Source organism: Eumetopias jubatus, unplaced genomic scaffold (assembly GCF_037043125.1).
Source record: "Eumetopias jubatus isolate StellerSeaLion01/CBP00866 unplaced genomic scaffold, mEumJub1_p1.0 scaffold_13, whole genome shotgun sequence".
Taxonomy (NCBI): domain Eukaryota; kingdom Metazoa; phylum Chordata; class Mammalia; order Carnivora; family Otariidae; genus Eumetopias; species Eumetopias jubatus.
The window spans coordinates 95,264,921-95,278,758 of NW_028274819.1; the positions used below are offsets into that span (position 1 = coordinate 95,264,921).

General features: G+C 48.7%; 1 protein-coding gene across 3 annotated transcripts in view; it reads right to left on the reverse strand.

Annotated features, from left to right (window-relative positions):
- UBASH3B (ubiquitin associated and SH3 domain containing B) overlaps window positions 1–13,838 on the reverse strand; it is a 137,305-nt gene that overhangs the window by 32,273 nt on the left and 91,194 nt on the right. For 2 of the 3 annotated variants that reach the window (XM_028125899.2, XM_088017690.1), the window contains exons 2-4: window positions 3,024–3,081; window positions 2,069–2,255; window positions 966–1,164 (exon numbers count right to left, since the gene is read on the reverse strand). In XM_028125899.2, the coding sequence (XP_027981700.1) occupies window positions 966–1,164; window positions 2,069–2,255; window positions 3,024–3,081 (444 nt within the window). The remainder of the gene's footprint in view (window positions 1–965; window positions 1,165–2,068; window positions 2,256–3,023; window positions 3,082–13,838) is intronic. The other variant, XM_028125898.2, reaches the window with a different exon arrangement.

Here is a 13,838-nt window from a genome sequence, read left to right on the forward strand (position 1 = left end):
TCAGCTCTGTTATCACAGGGGCTTGAATCTGTCCCCCAGGCCAGGAGAAACCACTTCTGTGGCACGCTTCACAGATAAACACAGAGTGGTCCCCAATAAATACCCACGAGTGTGGTTTCTCTCTCAAGGGGGCCAACAGAAACCTCCCCCTGCCAACTCTTCCCTCCCTCCACCCCACTGTCTGTCTGTCCCACTGCAGGTAAGGCTCTCCTTGACCTAAGTGAGCTTGTCTGTACCTGTCGGCAGACAGGAAAGCTCTGGCAACTTCTCCCCATTTGACCCCCTCCCCTGCCTCCTGCCTCTAAGTCAACACATATCCCGAGTCTCTCTCTCTCTACGCTAATTCCCTTGACAGGAAATCTCAGTTAGCTTGAACTAAGACCTGTCATGGAAAGAGCAAGAAACATCTTGAAGAAGTGCCATTTTTGGACCAGCTGTTGAGGCTTTAAGGGACCCATCTCGTGGGTTTCAGTGAGTTGTGGACGTTGGCTCTGTGGATTTATTATTTGATACTAAGTGGTTCCACTCAGCTCTCTGTGCTAGCCCACCGCCCGAAAACAGCCCTGGGTCCTCACAGAGTGAGCCATGAGACCCAGCCAAATGGCGGGGAGGTTGGGGGGGGGAGGGGGGGAGGAAGGTTCCTTAACTCTGAACTGGAAAGACGATGCAGCTACAAAGGTTGAATTTGTGGTTCAGTGTGGAAGAGCCATGTGTGTGCCTTCAACTTGGGTGTCGGGGCAGGCCCCAGACATTCTCTCAGGAGGCTCAGCAGAACAGTAGTTGCTGTTTTAACAAGGGAGCAAAGAGGTGAAGGCTGTTGCAGGAAAAGGCACTGTTCCTTGTCATGTTCTGCGCATTCCTGCAGGACCCCTGGCTGGCTCCTGGCCCCTGCCTGCTCCTGCATCCCTTCCTATCCCTCCCCTTCCCAGTTTTTTGATTCACAGGACCCAGGGCTGTTAGCTCACCGGTTTTGGATGCAGCCTCTGCAGCAAAGTCGGCGGCAAACTTCTTGAGGACCTCTGCGCTGTCTTCCTTCACAAAGAGGCCGATGAAGTTCGAGGAGGTATAGAGCTCCAGGGGCAGCGGGGCCGAGAACTTGCATTTCCAGCGACTGACCGTGGTCTGCAGGGCTTCCCCCAGGGCGTCCACCTTGCTGTCCTCACACTGGCAGGGGAAGACAAGATGCTTCATTCAGGAGCACCGGGGTGGGGGAAGAGTGTCTCTAAAACTCTCAGAGTTTCTTTGAGAAAGATCCTGGCATGACTAAGAGAAGTGGTAATCATTTTAATTTTCAGAGTGAACGGTAAGAAAGAAGGTGTTAGGAACACATTTTTACCTTAAGGAGACAGAGAAAAGCTGGAAAAAAAAATACCTCAAAATAATTTTTTGAAAATGTTGTCTTAACATGCTCCCATTCTGCCTCCTCTTGAATATACCTGGATAAACCAGTTCTACTCCTTCTCCACAGCGAACCAAAGTAGATGATATCTATTTATACTTGTTACGGTGAGGGGGATTTAATTTAGTCATTGAGTAATCTCTGTGATAGCTAGGATGATGGACGGGGTAACCGTGGCAGGTCACAGGTATCTTTGCCATCTCTGGAAAGATCTGGTGAGACAGACGTGTGGACGGTGTCTGTCCATTAGGCTAAAGTCACCTCCCCCTGTCTGTAGACTACATTTCTTATTCCCAGTGCTCTCATTTCCACTCTTGCAGTGGACAAGGGTGGACACTGTATTCATTTCATTGTTGTGGCTGCCAGTCCAAGTCCTGACTCAGTGGGTCGCGCTTGTCCCTGGAGTCCCAAGGAACAACAGTCATTGTGATGGCACATCAGACCTGCTCCCGGGCCTCAGCAGGTATTAGAAAGAGGAGCGAGGGAAAGTACCCGTGGACCTTACTCATTCCCTGCTGGCCCACCCAAGCCTAGGAGCCCGTGACCCTTTCCACCAGCTGCCTGGGAGGCTCCAGACTCTGACTCCAGGTGGTGAGGTGCTGGCGGGTGTATGGCAGCCGGGCTCCCCGGGGCAGGGGCGGGGGGGTGGGTGGGGGGTCTGTGGCTCACCATGAAGAACTGGCAGAGGGTGATATGGGGGAAGATGTTGTGTGCCTTGTTCTTCCCGCAGATCTGCTTCGACTGTTGCCAAAAGTCGGAGAGCTTCTGTGCTAAGGGGCCGGTGGGTCGGAGGTAGAGGACGTACTCCCGGGGCAGGGGGTCATCCAGGAAGGGGTCACCGACATGAGAGAACAGCCTGCCAGAGAGAGAGAAGGGAGCCCAACCGGCCTCACTTGAGAACAATGGAAGGGAAGGAAGACCCAAAAGAGACAGCTCCACCCTCCGGATGCTCCGTACCCCAGGCATTGCCAAGGGATGGGTTTGCCTTTTTGTGCTTTAAAAATCCATCCCTCAAAGCTCATGCTGCATGACCCACTCTCAGATGCACCAACTTCTCTGCTCTTGCCTGTCCTAACTGCATCCACATCCCACAACTCCCTCAAAAGTCCTAAAGTCATTCCGGATAAAGTAGTAAATCCCTTCCCAGCTCACCAGGGCTGCTCCAGCCCCGGCTGTCCCTTCAGTTCAGCCTACCGTTAAACCCACGTGCTCCCAAACAGAAGGGAGGCGCCAGGAGTGTGGCCTGTGGGATCTGCCCTGGGTAGTGAAGTCCTACAAGGCAGGTAGGATTTTTTTTTTTTGTTTTTTTTTTGAAATGGATTTACCTAGCATCCACATACCCTAAAGTGTATCTTTAAGTGACCAACAGGGGCAGATATTGTGATAAGGGCTCTATCTTGGACATGCTTTGAATTGCTTTAAACAGCTTTCAGGAGAAACACACCCTGGGGCCGGGACAGAGGAGGCAACTGGCTTGCTAGATGGGCTCGTCACATGGTCTTTTGGCTTCCCCCGCCACCCCCTCCCCCACCCCAGTCCATTCGAGAAAGGCTGCACATCCCTGCTCATCCACATCCACTCGGAGTTAATTATATGCTATCTTCTTTCTTTATTTATTTCATACCAACCAGTCACATGCTGCTTGAACACTTCTTCCTCCTGTGGATGCCAAGGCTTTTTGTCTGGAAGAAGAAATCAAATTTCTATTGTTAGTATTTTTAGCCTCCTATCAGCTTTTCTCACTATCGTGGCAAGAGTGTGAAGTAGGCGACATCACAGCCTCCTCAGCCGTGTGGGGGAGACACCTGCAGCAGGATTCCCCCCACCCACCAAGGGTCATAGCAAGGCATATGGAAATTAGGACTTGTAATTAATTTCCATGTAATTAGCACCGGATTTGCATGCAGCCTGACAGCCGTGCAATCTATTTTGAGCAGTTTCTGCATTAGAATTTTATTTTTGCTTCCCTAAAGGTTGTCATGTCTCCGTTTGTCCTCTTTACTTTTCACCCACTCCTACTGACCCAGATCCCCTGCTGAGCATTTTTTTTTTTTTTTTACTTGCAGCCCCTTGGCAAAGCACGTTAGAAAGTGGGGCTCAGGCCCACAAGGACATTTACTTTGGTTCCATTCAGTGACTCCTCCCACCCACTGCCCACCACCACCACCAGCCTCAGGCTAGATCGCAATCTCCCCACGCTTTTAGACCTCTCTGGGGACAGCGCCGCCATCACTCCCCCTGCTGGAGAACCGGAGTCAAAGCCCTATTACTGGAGGGGCCGTGTCACAGGAAGGCGACCGCAGCAAGGACCTTGAGCACATGCATATGAGGACAGAGGAGAGTGTCTGAAATCTGAGGTGTCCAAGAGCTAGAGAGTCCTGGGTTTGTATCCCGCTTTGCTAGTCATCCACTGGTTCTGCCTTCCTGCTATGTCTGCTCACAGAGTACTTACTGAACTGTGACTATTCTGCCAGCACTGTGCTAGACTTCTAGGCACGCTGTGGAAAACAAGACTTAGGTGGTCCCGGCGCTCCTGGAGTTTTGGGTCGAGCTGGCATGAAAGCATCACGGTACAGATAACGAATTACACTGATGGTGAGTGCAATGAAGGGAAAGCACAGGGAGCCCTAAGGACATAGGACAGGGACATCGAACTCAGGTTGAGGGGTCAGGGAAGGCTTCACTGAGGAAGTGACATTTTGAGTGGGATCTGAAGAGCGTAGACTCCTCTGGGCAGGGGTGGGTGGGGTGGCTGTGGTGGGGGCAGACACTCGTACATCTACTCCAGGGAGGGGTGTCCATAAGGAGCCTCGAACTCTTGCCCGACGCCATGGAGGTGATCAATAAATGACCGTTCCCGTCCCTTATACCCCACAGATTCAGCTTCCTTGGAAGAGGGAGGAGAGGGGAGGGAATTCTAGTTTTAGTTGACACTCTCTGAGCACCCTTTTTTCAACTGGCTGCTGCATCCAGCCCCCTGCTGTCCATCTCCTGGGCTCTCTATGGAGCAACAAGAAGGGCTGGTGCTGGGAATCCCGGGGGTGTGACTGGCAGGAACCGGAGCTCAGGGGAAGGAAGTAACGTGCTCAGAGCAGCCCGGCCACGGCAATGGCTCAGTGACTCTGATCCATTGCCCCAAGATCAGTTAAATACCTTTACCCCATGAAAATCTGAGCACCAACACCAAATGATCAGGATTAAGCAATCTACCCAGTGTTACAGAAGCAAGCCTGCTTGTAGTAAGATGATGTTATGGAGAAGTGAGACAGACCCCTCGGAACCCCTTGGAACCAAAGCTGATGCAGAAAAGGCTGGAAACACAGAGACCTCCCCCCCTACACACACACTCATCCCACACCTGGATAAGGTGCTTAATTGCTTCTACGTCACCAGTCCTGCTTCCTTTACCACTTACTAGACAGAGGCACACATCTTACGCTCTTTCCGGATCCAGAAGCCACGTACCCATGAAAGAATGCAAATCATGGTCTTTTAGGTTACAGTCTCCAAGGAATTAAATTCACCCCCCAAAAAAGACCCATTGTTTCAAAAACTAGGAAAAGAAAAACTCATTTGTGATACAATGTGCTATTTATATAAAGGATCCAATTTCTTTCTTCTTTTTTCCCTGGGTCCTTCCCCCAGCGAAATATATCTGACCGAAATCTAATTCATTTTTCTTTAAGCACTAGGACTATCCTCTGGAAATGAAAGATCTAATTAAGTTATGGTCCCCATAACTCAAAAGACAGGTTCTGGAGAGGGTTCAAAGATATAATTGAGAAAGATAATGAAAGGTTTGGGTGATAAGGCTCTGATGAACAATTAAGGAAACCCAAATTCTTCTTTCTGAAGAAGACAAGTCTGAGAAAGCTTCAATTTTACAGAAGGTTCTTGCCTCTGATGTACCTTCTCTAGTCAGGGTCATCCAAAGTAACATCAACTTTGGCTATAGCACAAAGGTCTCAAGTCAGATACCAGAAAGAACTTTCCCACAGGAAGGTGCTATAAAAGTGTGTGTGTGTGTGTGTGTGTGTGTGTGTGTGTGTGTGTGTTTCCTTTTGGGGGAAAAGAAAGTTTCTGGGAAGGCATTACTGATCTGAAGCAGAGGTATGTGATTCTCCAGGCAGGACGGTGGTATGAGTAAAATCACCACTTCCCTAGGGTCACAAGCCACAGGCGGAGAGTTCTGTTGCTCCTTCACGCACTGCCAGGATGACAATGATTTGGGTTGAGTTTGTTCCCAGAACTCTGCCCACAGAACAGACTGAATGCGGGCAGTGGCAGAACACATCTCCTCCCTCTACCCCGCTGAAGAAAGACTGGTGCCATAGAGCTCCCACCTCCACAGCCCATCGATGGGGCTAAAGCCAAGAACAGCAGGGTGTGCGGGCTGGACCCCAAACACCAGGCTGAGCCTGAGAAGCTGCTACCCTCAGAGTGACTCAGAAGCTGGCAGACTGTCGGAGACCTTGAGCAGATAAAGGCAGAGTATCCCATTAAGCCCAAAGGCGAGGGGTCCGGCCACTGGTTGCAGCAGCTGATTATTCAGATGGGACCCGTGAACTGCTACAGCTGTTACTAGGGAACACACATTTGATCTGATTCTGGCCCTAACCTTCCCAGTTATGTCTAGGGTTCATTCTCAGCAGAAGGTGGGGGGAAAATAATACAAAATCTGATGTCCTGCTAATGGTGGGGAAGGAGCACCTGTGAGATCAAAGCAATGGCTCAGTGAAAAACCAGGCAAGCAGCTGGGAGCACAGGAGCCCAGATGAGAGGAAGCTGCAGCACCCACCGAGGGCCTTGCTTCGATCTGGCTGGGGTCCTTGCCACTGTCTGCTCTTAGCTCTGCTGAAGTTTTGGTTCCAGGTTGGTCTGGCCCCAGGGCCGTGGCCCTGCCCCATCACCAGGGTCACAGAGATGCCTCAAAGGAGACTGGAGAGGAAAAATCCCTTTCCAGTTTGCCTAAGACAAAGTGGCATTCTTTCCTCCCTCCTTCGCTTCCTCCCCAGGAACTCTTACCAGGAAACCAAAAGAAAACCAAATACACAACCAAGAGTTTAGATCAGAAAGCTACACTCAAGATAAAGTTTGACTGGTGGGTGTCCTTTTGGAGACCATCACCTCTGGGTCCCGTGCTTGGGTTCGGCTGCATGGGTGAGTCCAGCAAGATTCCTGCTCCCTCCCGGGTTCACAGGTTTTGAGCTTGACTGGGATGTCCTGTTTAATTGTCACCCAGGCTGGTTTCCTCTGCAACCACCCTGGTTCTCTGGGGGTTCCACTGTGCCCTCTGACCCCCTGGGCAGTCCAGTTCCTCTCAGCCGAACACCAGCTGTATGGCAGGCAGTGTGTTAGCACTGGGCATACAAAGAAGAGGAAAGAGGGTTTCTGGGGCTGAGGTTCTTAAATTGTACACCAAGCTACCATAGGTTGGGAGCCTGCAGCAAACTGCGAGAGGTGCCATGGGGTATTCTAAATTTTTGAGGGAAACATAGCAATCTCATGTGTTAGACATCCCATAAGTTACTAGCTTGAGGGAGTTAGTTTCACTATTAGATTGTGTTGCATTCTTCTTGATGTCATTTCTTTGTGAAGCTAGAATTTTGGTAACTGCTATAATAAAAAGTACCCAGGGAAAACCAATGTGGAACAGGAGAGGAGAGTGGCAGTGTCCAACCTGATTCTAAGGTTTGGACAGTTGCGCAGTGCCCAACAGTCACACACATCCCATTAATAAGTGGTTGTGGTCATTAAAGAGTGAAATAAAATATTTTTCTTCCCATTTTGTGTACTTTTCACATGGCTCTTAGGCTGTAGGGGGTAAATACTCATTAAGTTGTTTGGATCTAACTGCTAAATAAACAGAACTGTTAGGTATTTATGTTGGCCTACATGCTCAATGTAAAAATGACCAAGATGCTAAAGGTGTTGTGAACTGAGAAAGTTTGGGAATCTGTCCTAGAAGAAATGACATTGGTTAGGATCTTAAAAGTGCTGTAAGAGCTGGCTAGAGAAAAAAAAAAAAGGCCATTGGAAGTAAAGCGAATAGCAGGAGCTAAGATATAAGACAGGGAATGCAGGGAAATTAGTTTGGTGAAACTGGAGCAAAAGACCTGGAAGAAGGCTAAAGAAGCTGCAAAGGTAGGCAGGGGACAGCTCACAGGTGTCTGTGCCATTTGAAAGAGTTTGGACCCAATCATAGTACACCTTGGGGAACGACGGGGAGGACAGTGAAGGTGGAGAGACGTGATCAGATTTGCATGTGATGTGTGGTCCTAAGGGAGGAAAAAGTGTATGTCAGAGGCTCTTTGGAAGGCCTTGGCAACAGATCAGAAGGGGGACGTTGAGAGGTTGAGCCAGAACGACAATGGGCATGTTGGGAAACTGGATGGCTGGCTGAACAGAGCTTGGAGACTGGTGAGGGACGGTAGCTTGAATGTCCGTGTGGATGAGTGAGAATATAGTATAGACAAGTCTGAGCTGGGGTGAGGGTCAACAATTTCCGTTGTTCTATGCTGAGAGCTAGACCAAGTGTCCTTGCCAGCCGCCAGGTCTAGTTGTGGAAACAAGATTCCTAAAGCTTTCTTCTGTTCGCTTAACTATGATTTCTTGTCTCTTTCTGTTTGTAAGCCAGACATTTCTTTTAGGCTACTCAGCGATTTGGCTACTCTATTTCCTGTCTAAGGAGTACCTTCAGCTCCCAAATCACTCAGTACTGAGATCAGTAAATACTCAAGGCATCCCTGGCTCAGGTAGACAGGTTGGCCCAGACTCCCAGGTCCTCCAGGGTGGCTCCTCTCAATGGGCCTTCAGAAGAGTCCTTCCCCTATTTTATGACACTTGACAAAACTCAAGTATCTGACACCTGAATCAAAAAGCAATAAGCAACAGAAAACAATAAGCAATGAAAAACGATAAGCAACAATAAATATAAAAGGAAATATATTCCCTTAAAGCAATAAGACCTCGATTCAATTAAGTAGAGCATTGCACTGACTTGAAGTTTTTCTGTCCTTGGCTTTGCATTGCTGACCAACACATACTGGTGCTCTCCAGATTCTGTTTGCCCTGTGCTTTGGTTCTCTGTGACCAAAAACTTAGTTGTATCAGAAAAGAGAAGAGGTCAAGTCTGTCATCCTCCAAGTGGATGAAACTCCCCATGCAATGACAATTAGATCTTTCCTTCACATAGCTAAGACAATCGCAAATATTAGAAATATTTAATGTTCACTGTAGGGCTTAAAAAAAAAAAATGCTCTCAACCTCCAGGATACCAGTTGTTAAATTTTCCACATCTAATACTTTGAATTCAATTAAAAGATGACCTAATTAATCAGACACCTCATTCTCTTTCCACAGAATTAGTTTAATGATCTACACCAGACTGGGGAGTGCACAAAACTTAGGTAGAACCCACCTTCTATTTTTCTTGGTTGGAGAGTCCAGTCATATCAAGGGGCCACTGGTTCCACTAAATGAAGTTGAGGGATTCTTTTGGGGTATATTTGAAAAACAGACATTGTTTTGTGGCGTAGTTTTAGATAGAAATATCAGGGGCTTTTATTGTGCTCTATGGAGAATTGCCTGCTCAGCGAAGACCTTGAGGTAGCTTAATGGCCTGCCTGAGGCTGATGGCGATCCTGAGAACAGAGGCAAGCAGGTGACTCTGTATCCGTTTCTCCAGTAGGAGAAAAACAGTAAGTCAATAATGACTGGAGGCCTTCCATGCACCAGGCACTTCACAGACTTAAACCCTCATGAAAAATGGTGAAATTGGTATTGCTAAGAAGCCTCCCTGGACCTGGGCAGCTCTCGCCTGACAGGTCAGCTGTCCGGTCATCTCTGTGGTTGTCCCAATCCAGGGGCTGGTTCTGGAGGCTTGGCTGAGTTCTGAATCAGTGAAAGAAGTATATTGAATAGTTGAAGCACTGAGCCTATAGCCCTGGGAAGCATTTCTGCCAATTGCCTCCAAGCTTCCTTTTCTCTGGAAACCCAGGGTGAAGTGGCCCCTACCCCTCTTGTTGGGTATGATGGTGGAGATCTGCTCCTGTCTCCTGGGTGCCCTCCAGGTTGAAATGGGGTTCCTTGGCAGAAGAGGGCGTTGGAGATGTTGAGAATATTAGCGTCTATTTTCCTGTGCATTTACCTCAGCGTAATCAGCAGAGACCTTCCCTCTTATCCTTCAAATAAAAGTGAGTAAAGCCAAACCTATTCTCTGAAGAAGCAAATCTAGACATGAAGAAAGCTTTTAGGACTAAAAAACAAAATCCAAAAAAATCCCTGCTGATCTAAAAGGGAGAAGTTCCCCCAATTATCTTTTCTCTATGTATCAGAAGTGATTGGCTTCTCGGGCTTTTGCTTAATACCCATTCATCTTGGGATTCTAACTTTCTCCTCTGGTGAAGGTTTGGTTCCACCTCAAACTGTAACCAGCCTGCTTCCTCTTTCTCTCCTGTTGGGTTGTTTCAGGGATGGAGCATCGCCCATGTGCAGGGCAGTAAGGTGTGAGGATGGGATGGACACAGAATATGGAGCAGACGTGAGTCCAGGCCAAGGATAGGAGATACTTACGGAGCAACCAACTTAATCCTCTGAATGCACATACAGCTCTTCTCATCCATCACTGCCCATTAACCAAGACTTCGCTTTCTGCCATAGTTACCCTCTCAGCTACTAGTGGCCGATAAGATCCATATAGATCCAGTCCTGCCTCTAACTGATGGTCAGAAGCCAAACAAATATTGGGGGACATTTGAGGAACAGCTAAGAACCACAATAGCCCAGGTGAAGCAGAGGTGGTATTTTAGCCAAACCTTTTTGGCAGAAGTAAAATCAAGGACTGGTCAGATACCGTGGCCCCAGTGGGTCCCTGAAGGAGCTGAGGCATGGGCACGGGTTTTCAGGTGCTCTTTCCCCAAAGGAAGTGATTTCCCAATTTGATGCTTTAGTTTTTCGTCTTCGAAGAGAAAGGGATGAACGCCCACACAGGGAGGCTGAGAAAGAAAGATGTGGCATCTCTAAAGTGTTGTGAGGTCCTCAGAAGCAATTGTAAGTAATAAACCGGGATTCTAGAGACCGGATGGTCCATTCCTCCTTATGACCAGACCAGGCAAGGCTGTACTTCCTTCAAGGCTGCCCCTTGACAGAATCTTTCTTCTTCTTACAGACTTTAAGGGGACTCCACAAGATTTCTGGATTACCTAATGGCCCTTGTGCTCAAAGTTCTTCTGTGTGTCTGGACCCTTTCCAACTGTGCCCAAACTCATGCCACCTTTTCTGGACCCGGTAGAGTTGGGCGCTCTTTCCTACATAATGAAATACTATATTCCATTCCTTTCACACAAGCAATTCCAGCTACTTTTTTGGCTACCAAGGCCAGTAAGATAGGCTTGCACGAGGCTGGGAGGTTTCAGTTTAGCAACCTCATCTCTGAGGTGTCTGCCTTCTGGGGCCTCCCCCCCGTGAATCTGAAGAAGGCCAGTGGGGAGGCCCGTCAATAAACATAAACCATAATGGCCCTACCCATTTCCTTTGGAGGAAATGAACCTAATGGAGAAAGATATATTGATCAGAAAGACCCAATTTCAGAATCAGTCTCGTGGCAGTGAACCCTTTCAGTGAGCAGGGGCTAATGGCCTGGGCTTCCAGCTGCTGTGGCCTGTTTGAGAGCTGTACATCTAACAATCAATGGGATATCAAGCCTGCCAGGGGGCCAGGGATGCTACCGCCAAAAGGCTGGCCCAGGAGGGAAAATGCTGTGGGCTTTTTTTATAAAGCTAATCAGAGAAGGGGAGAAAAAAAATGCCGAGCTATTTGGGGGCTTTAAGAAGGCCTTCCAGTTGAAGAAATCCAACCAGTGGTGACACCCCTCTTTCCCTTCTATCAGCACGACTCTATTTTCCAACCTGTAAAGAGCCCATTAAGCAGCTCTCTTCAGGGGGTGGTTAGCAGGGAAAATGCCGCGTAGGTTCCCCGATGTTTTTCTGTGGCGGGGCCCAGCAGCCCATATGGAGAGGCCTTGTTTTGTTCTTGCTAAAAAGGGGCTGGAGCTCTGGCTTCTGCTGTGGGGAGGCAGCGGTTTGTAATTGGGAAACCAGCCATTAGACCATGGGTGGTGACATAATAAAACACGTTTCTTTCCGCCTCTAAGTCTCCCTAGGATCTAGACAATACCTTCCCCCCAACCCCCCAAATCGATGAGTTTTTGCCCAGAGACACAAGCAGAGTGTATGTAGTATAAAAGTAGATTTTTGCGAGACCAACCCTGACTAGTTGTGGGACGATGGACCAGTTCATTAAGATTCATTTTCCCTGTCTCTTAAATGGGGATAACAGTACCTACTTCTCAAGGTAGAATGGGGATTAATATCCCTATCATATACTCTATTTGAAGAGCTCCGCACAGCGTCTGGCATCTACTAGGCACTTAAAGATAACGTTGCCCACATGCTTCTGCATGTTGTCTAATGATATTTGCCATTTTCCTAGAATAAATGTAAGTTCCATGCTAATAGGTATATTCCAAGACTGGGCATCAGAAGACCCAGATTCGTTCTCTGCTAAAACAGTCTAAACCCACAGAGCACAGTCTTGAGGAGCGTATGGGATTTGCAGCGAGAGGAAAGTTTTCCAGGCAAAAACACAAGAAAAGGCGCAGAGGGGAAATCAGTCCGGGATGTGTGGCTCTTGTAGGGGAAGTCTGCTGGAGAGGGGGACACAAGCCAGGCTGTCCAGAGGTGGGCAGAGGGTTTCAGGTTAGATCAGGAGGGAAGTTGAGAGTCACTGAGTGGCTGTGAGCCCCAGAGGGACAGTTTTCACTCACTGAAGTTACCTGAGGAGTGATAGCCCTGAGCAGGGGGTCAACAGTCTTCGTGCATTTGGGAGAGCCTGACCAGGGTTCCCCTTTTCCCCTCTAAGATCCTCAGTTACTGGTGTTCCCTGTGGGGCTGCTGAGCCGTACTCATCTCCCCCCTAAAGTACTTCCCAAGGGAACAGGATAAAAGTTCCAAAAGTTCAATCCATTGCACCTGCTGAGCTATGGCTGAACTATTCCCCAAGAAACAGGATCAGAAGTTACCTCTGTTTTGCCCGAGGACAGCACAGCAAGCCAGGGGCAACAGTGATCCCGGAACCAGAGTAAATGAAATCATGAATGTTATAGTAACACTTGGCGCAGTCCCCTGCCTATAATGGGTACTCAGTAAATATGGCCATGATTTATATTTTTAGGACATCTCACTCTCTAGGAACTTTACCATTTTTGCATGCTTTCATACATTTTTCCTCCTCTAAGAGATACCTGACGATGGAGTGTGGGTTGGTGCCCTGCCTGGCTGCTTCATTCAGTTCCACAGTTAAGGCAGCAAGTCTCAGACTGTGCTCAGCCCAGAAGATTCTGTTTTTAGGTTACGGGTTCTATAGAAAACCATGGAAATCAGGCACCCCTGGCGGGGCAATGTCTGTTGTGTAGAGTCTCTGCGTCCCCGCAGAGGCAAGTCCAGCTGGTGGGGGGCAAAGGTGTCCACCAGATAAACTAAGGTGTGTCCCTGTGGGGTCTGGAGAAGGCGGGAGGTTAATACAGAGCCACGGCGAGCCCGCAGACGCCTTTCGGGTTGGCGGCCCCGTGCAGATGTGCTTGGAGACACGTGGAAGGCAGGAAAGCCACTGCAGGAAGATACAGAGCTGAGAGAAGTCAGTAACTGCCCTCAGGGAAGCAGGACATGCCCAGGAAAAGGAAGGAGCTCACTGATAAGAAAATATGGTGTGTAGCACTGGCACCACCCTAGTGAAGACGCTTTTTAAGACTTTCATGTAATCACTCGTGGATCCTACCAGCCCCGGGAGGGAGGCAGATCATCGTCATTATTTTTCTGTCATAGAAGGGGAAAAGGAGACAACAGAGAGGGGAAGAGGCTCACACAGGAGCGTAGGGCGGAGCTGTGACTGGGACTCCAGCCTGCTTCTCTGCGTCTGGAGCTCGGACATATGCCCAGGGCCTCGGGGGGCGAGAGAATGGGAAGGGTCTGCGCTCCAACAACTGGCAAGTGGGATTTCAAACACAGAGAGGGTGCAGCTTCCCAGCCCGCCCACCCCTCCCCCAAAAAAAAGAGATCTGGGAAAAAGAGATGAAAATGAGGAGTCATTTCAGGTTGTAGAGGTTGTTTGTTTTCTTCTCCTATTTCCACCTCTTCCCTCTCGAAGCCACTAGAATCAGCTAAAAACACTAAATGTGGATGAGTTGTAGTGCTTTGAAATGGTTTCAGCCCGAAGCTACATCAGAGGCTGTGACTCAACACTCAACACTGACGGGCCAGAGGAGAGTGCACAGACCAAACAGAGTGACTGTCACCACTTTGAGCCTCTTCACCTAAGCAGTGTATCAGCTAACAGGTACTGAGTGTTTACCAGGAATAGGGCACTGCCCTAAACATTTTAA